Below are 6350 nucleotides of genomic sequence, written 5' to 3'. Positions count from 1 at the left end.
TTTCGTCTGCTTGATTCTGTTGAGTGTCAGGAACTCCGCGACTAAGATGGGGTGCGTCCACAGGGATCTGGGTCTGAGTCGAGTGGGTCTGGCCGGGCAGTTAAACAGGTGACGTGTATCGTGCGGTCCCTGGTTACAATCGGGACATGCATCTTGCACGTTGGCATCAATCCTAGCTCTGTGGGAATTGCGGCGGCTGCATCTGCCGGAACGTAATTAAGCCAGAACTACTCTGGTTTGCCGGGGGAGGTCGATTTCTTCGGGTGCAATGGGTGGCGGTCGTTCTCCATGAACTACATTTACCCGGTAGCCAATTAACGCGTCTGCTACCGTGTCTGCATGAATGTTGTTCAGACCCGCTTGATATGCCGCTTGATCTAGAGGTTCTCTCTTGTAGCGCTGAACCTCACGCTCTAGATCGTGTAGATCTACCTTAAGGCTTCTGGGCGGTGGGTATCTATCCACAAGATGATGATTTGGATGTTTTCTGCGATAACAGCCCAGAACGTATTGCTTAGACAGCATGTAGTTATGTCTTCGCACTGGTAGGATCTTTGTCTCCTGATGGAGGTGGTCCACATGAGAACTGAGGACACAGCCCGTCGCAGTTCGGAGGACGGCATTCTGACAGATCTGAATATTATTCCACTGCGTGTCACAAAGTTGACGTGACCACACTGGCGCTGCATAACTTACCACAGACCGGCCAATTGCTTTGTACGTGGTCAACAAGGCTTCTTTGTCTGCACCCCAAGTGCTGCCAGCGAGTGACTTGAGGACCTTGTTTCTACTTTTGACTTTATTGCAGATTGCTGTGGCATGTGGAGAGAAAGTGTAGGAGCTGTCAAATGTGACGCCAAGTATTTTGGGACACTTGATGGTCGGAATCATTTCTCCATCGACCATCACAGTTAGCTCAGTATTCACCTCACACGTATTTGTAGTGAACAGTGTGGCTGAAGATTTGGTGGCGGATATCTTCAGATTTCTTGCAGCGAAATATGAGGCAAGCTCGTTGAGGTAGACGTTCAACCTATCGCAGATGTCATCAATGGGTGGGGGGTCTGATGCCATGATCGTACAATCGTCCGCATATGATACGATCTCTATGCCGTCTGGAGGGGGTGGGATGGAGGAAAGGTAGAGGTTAAACAGAGCCGGAGATATCACCCCACCTTGGGGAACTCCCTGTTTCACTCTACGGTGTTTCGACTTCTTATCCCTAAATTCCACAAATGACTGGCGGCCACACAGATAATTCGCGACCTAACGTTTCAGGCCTGCCTGGAGGGACGTGTTGGCGATGTCCTCAAATAATTTGGCATGGCTGACCGTGTCGAATGCCTTCGATAGGTCCAGTGCCACGAGGACCGTCCTATCACATGGCCTGGGTTGATTGAAGCCACGGCAAATGTGTGTGGTGATGGCATGCAAAGCTGTTGTTGTGCTGTGCAGTCTCCGAAATCCATGTTGATGCTCGGCGAATGGAAATTCTCCTACGAGGCTCGGGAGGAGTAATGCCTCAAGCGTCTTTGCTACTGGTGAGAGAAGGGAGATCGGTCTGTACGACCGAGTCTTTTCCAGGCTTCAGGAGCGGGATCACTCTGCCCATTTTCCAGACATCGGGAACTATAAGAGTGTTCAATGACAGGTTAAGGACAGTGTAAGGTACTCAACTCCAGGTGAATCCAGATTCTTCAGCATCAATGTAGAGATTCCGTCGGGGTCCAACGCCTTGGAAGATTTGGCGCCACGGATGACATTCGTAACTTCGCCCACGGTAAATTGTGATGGCTGTTCATCGGCTCGGAGACCACGAATACGGCGAATGGCTCTCCTCCTTGCCCTGTCTCTCTCGGGATGCACAATAAATTGACGGTTGAACAACCTGGCGCATCTCTTCGGATCAGTCACGGTTATCTCGCCAAAAGTGACTGAGGTCCTGTCGTCCCGTCTACCGGGGTTCGAGAGAGACTTAACAGTGGCCCACAGTTTGCCTAAGTTACATTGCTCCAAGTGTTCCAGCCACAAATTCCGCTTATGTTCGTTGACTACCAGGATTCACTAATAGTGAATCAGTGAATTCAGTGAATCCTGGTTGACTACCCTGTTTATTTCCAGATTCAACTCGCTGATTTTGGGGTTAGCGGGGTCCATAGCACGAATCCCATCACGCTCGTCTGCGAGTACCACTGCTTGCGCTGGGAAATTGGGTCGCACTTGTGGTATTCGACCGGCTGGTATAAAGCGAGCGGCTGCTGCGTTGATGATGTCTCGGAATTTCCTCTCGGCCACAAGCACATCAGAGGGGGGTGGCAGTTCATTGAAGCGGCGATTGGTATACTCTCTGAAGCCAGTCCAATCGGCCTTCTTATAATTGATGAACGTCCGGCGCTCAGAGGTTATGAAGTCGGGTGGTCGGTCGATGGTGAGAATTATGGTGAGGTGGTCTGACCCCAAAGAGATGACGGCTTGCCAGGATACGTCACTCAGGAGATCAGGGGATGCAATTGAGATGTCTGGCGAGCTGCTGCACCTCCTCGTAATCCTAGTGGGGGCATCCTCATTCACCGTGCAAAACGTGGAGCTGTCTATCTGCTCTGCCAAAGCTATGCCACGCTGGTCGTCACCTAGGGGAGAATGCCATGACGTGTGATGTGCATTAAAATCCCCCAGAACCAGATGACTATGGCCAGATAGCAACCCACTTATGTCGGGGTTGTAAGCCTGGCCATTAATCGGGACACAGCTACCAACCGGCGGTATATACACGTTGTATATCTCTATCTCGGCAGTACCAGACCTGACTGCTACCCCCATACATTCTATGTATGGGTCACTAGCGTCAAGCGCAGGCGAGATAGGTCTATGTCTAGCGGCAGCCCTTGCCGATGAGGATTCTATCGGGTCAATCCGGTGCGTACAACCGGCTGCCATGGGATTGATGGAAAACGTTCTAAAAGTTGCGTTGATGCCAAGGTTCTACTCATTTTTCTTCTTAACTTCCTATATCTGTTCAAGATCTCAAACTTTACAAAAAAAAGTACACTTTGAAAAAGTGACGAGCACACTAACACATTGACACACTCTATCCAAATCGTAGGGCTTATGTTCTTAGTTAACCGTCCATCGTTGCTTTAAAGTTTAATGCCGGTTGTGCATTCTTGTCCATTTATGATTTAAAGTATAGATGGTCAACAACCAGGATTCACTAATAGAAGGTTAGGTCACATGCAAAAACACAAAGTGGATAGGCCCCATAAACATCATTAAGGATGTCAAATCTGACGATTGAAAATGTCATCATATAGGAGAAAACGTAAACAAAGAATGAATGTAAAAAGAGAACAAGTTGACATCCTCAATGCCAAGTACTGCCAAATATTAAAAAAAAAGTATATCGGCTGATCGCTTGGCTTAACCTTATTCAGTGAATCCTGGTCAACAACGTACAAGCGCACATAAATTCCTACGTCCGCGGGCTTAGGAAAGTGCCCAACACTGCTTGAAAGCTGCCAAAATCTCAAACAGTTACCGTAACAGCGTGACAAGAAAATGCTTACCCTGTGTTTTGGCTCATTACAAATTTGCACCTCCAAAACTGGATATCCTATTAAATTTCAACAGCTTTTATGGTTGTTAAACAACTTCCACAACGTAAATTGCAGAATGACTTTTTGATTTCTTATCACGATACGCTCTTTCACTAATCTTACGTATAATTTCTATCATGTGAGGCCCCCATGAAGACAGTGGTTGTGCAATGGAATGTCACTACAAACGAACGAAACCTGTCGTCGTTGTGGCGACCGCAGTTGTCAAACTCGATTGATTCAGCATAGTCAATAAAGTGAGAGAAATAGCCTTTTTGCAAAATACCTAGGCTACAAATTTAATAAGTTTTGAAATTATATGTATGTGAATATGTGTCGATTGGCAAAAAATAAACATTTTAGTGTTTTACTGAGTTCGATACTTGACCACGCTCTAATAGAAAAAAATTGAATCAGCTGAGCTGACACTTTGGGCTTTCTTCTTTTGTATCTTATTCCATCGTTCGTCTTCATCATTTTTAGTTGTTCAGTTCTCTCTCTTCTCTGGCTACCATAATTTTAGTGGAATTTAGTGCGTTGCAATTTTTTTTTCAAGCACGGATTCTTGCAAAAATATTCTTGCAACAATTAAAACGAAAATACTAAACGGTTCGCAACCTAGTGGATGTGCGTCAAAGGAATTCACAAAATAAAGTTTGACAGATATATTAGATGGCCAGAGAATAGAAAGCGAAAACGTGGTAATATTAATCGAAGAAAATATCTAAGGAAAAAAAAAAACCAAAAAAGTTTTGTGTGTGATACAAGCAAGAACCACCGATTCAAGCAATGTTAGTGAACAAGAATAAATAATATCAAAAGGAAAAGAGCCAAACGACCGACCGCCGTCGTCGTTGTCCGTATGAGCCAAATTATTTCTTGGTGAGGAAAAAAAAAAATAATAAAAAAGAATACCAAAGAGAGATGTGAAAACATAAAAATATGCCAACAGAAGAAGAATAATATTCCGAGTTTCGAAGCAAGTTACAAAACGTCGAGAAGGAAGTGCGTAGCCAGTGGCCTTTTCGTGTGGTGTTCATCCCGAGGAAATTGTAGTTATCATCGTTTTCAATTCTTTCTAAAGACGAGTTTAACTTAACATAATTCTAGCTTGGCCCATATACCTCATCCAGTTCGCAGTTTTCGTTGTTCGTTTTCTATAACGAACACGCCTTAAATTCTTGATCGATCTCTCGTTTAATCCGAAACAATTTCGCAAAGTTGTGTCTTCCCCAAAATGTTTAGAATGTTCCGATTAATTTTTGTGTGTTTATTTTATTAGAAATCCTAGAAAAAAAATACCTTAGTGAAACTTGTTCTTCATTACATTACAACAACAATAAACACGTTTACGTTGCCCGTCACCTTCGTCAAGAAAAACAACAACGACAGCAGCAACGACGACGACGTAGCAGCAAACGGCAAACATTTTGGTTGATATCGTCACGACCAACAACAACAAAACATTTTTTTTTTTTAGGAAAAACAAATTGAAAATAAGCAAAATTTAAAACTTAATTCTTTATACGACGCCTAGAAAATGGATGAGGATGAAAATAATCCAGGCAATGGTAATAGGAATCGAGAACATGTGGCTGGTACCTCCACCTCTTCTACCTCTGCCTCCATCTCCTCAGCATCTGCCTCATTGTCCTCAGCAAGCAATACCAGCAATCAGCCTAGACCAGTTTCGCCTGCTGTCGAAGCCACTTCGGATTTGGATTTCGATGATGATGACGATTTGCTAGACACAATTGAGGTGACCGTTACTACTGACGGCGCTCCAATGCCTCGCGATGATACGGATGACATGGAGCTCATAAATTTATCCTCCCCCGCCTCGGTAGTGAATAGTCTGGTAACTTCATTGGCGGCGGTGGCTAATGCTTCGGCCCAGTTAGCCGCCAACACCAACAGGCCACCCCAACGATCCCCCGAAGCCCATGAACGTGTGATAAATGTGGGTGGAAATCTGATTACATGGAATTTCGAAAATAATCTTAATGCAGCCACACAAAATATGCCTGCAGGTGCTGCAGCAAATCCGGGTATCGGATCTGTTGCGCCCTGGGATGCCCGATTAGCCACTGCAGCTGCCCAAGCAACGGCCTCAAGATCACCCAATTTGAGCGGTGGTAACGTTGTGCCTTATAACTACCAAAATAGAATGGATACAGTTGCCAGTGGGGCAGCTGCCTCACGCTCTCCAAATGCCACAGTGGGAGATCTTATTGCCTGGGACTACAATTCTATGTCAGGGCACGATGATGGCGATGAGCCTTCCACTTCAGATAGAGCCAATGATCCAAGTTCCGCCGACACCGGTGCCGATGATTTTGGCCTGGGTGCTGCCGCAGAGGGGGCTTCGTCGGCTGGTGGTGCAGTTCCAAGTTTCTTCTTTGACACTTCGTCGTTTCGCTCGCGTACCCGCAAAGAAGTTGCGGCACTTATTAATGCCGAGTGTTGTCGCGGTGGACCCACTCCCGATTTGGACTATATCATGGATAGATTTTTCAATCCGAGTACACCCATAGATAATGCTGATAATATCTCTTGGATACGCTGGCTAATTGCTGGAGGCCGAACCATAAGAGAATTTGTTAAAATCGGTAAGTAATTATTATTTCTTTCAAATTTTGTTTAAAAAATGTTCTTTCTGATAAAATTACAGAAGATGTTAGTTCGGGATAACAGGTCTGAGGGAAACTAGCTAATGATTTTATGTATATTGATGTTCGTTGTTGTGTGGCCAAAGGT

At 45.2% G+C, this 6350-nt stretch overlaps 1 protein-coding gene across 5 annotated transcripts in view; it reads left to right on the top strand.

Moving 5' to 3' along the window:
- Window positions 1-3820: 3820 nt before the first annotated feature.
- Window positions 3821-6350, top strand: part of LOC106088027 (E3 ubiquitin-protein ligase Ubr3) — a 129321-nt gene continuing 126791 nt past the window's right edge. The window contains exons 1-2 of one of the 5 annotated variants that reach the window (XM_059367965.1): window positions 3821-3850; window positions 5074-6202. In XM_059367965.1, coding sequence (XP_059223948.1) covers window positions 5134-6202 — 1069 coding nt within the window. In that variant the 5' untranslated portion in view covers window positions 3821-3850; window positions 5074-5133. The other 4 variants (XM_059367963.1, XM_059367964.1, XM_059367962.1 and 1 more) reach the window with 4 other exon arrangements.

The sequence above is a fragment of the Stomoxys calcitrans genome, chromosome 4 (assembly GCF_963082655.1).
Source record: "Stomoxys calcitrans chromosome 4, idStoCalc2.1, whole genome shotgun sequence".
Taxonomy (NCBI): domain Eukaryota; kingdom Metazoa; phylum Arthropoda; class Insecta; order Diptera; family Muscidae; genus Stomoxys; species Stomoxys calcitrans.
The sequence above is the reverse complement of the archived record's forward strand: the minus strand, read 5'-3'. Positions and strand labels throughout refer to the sequence as shown.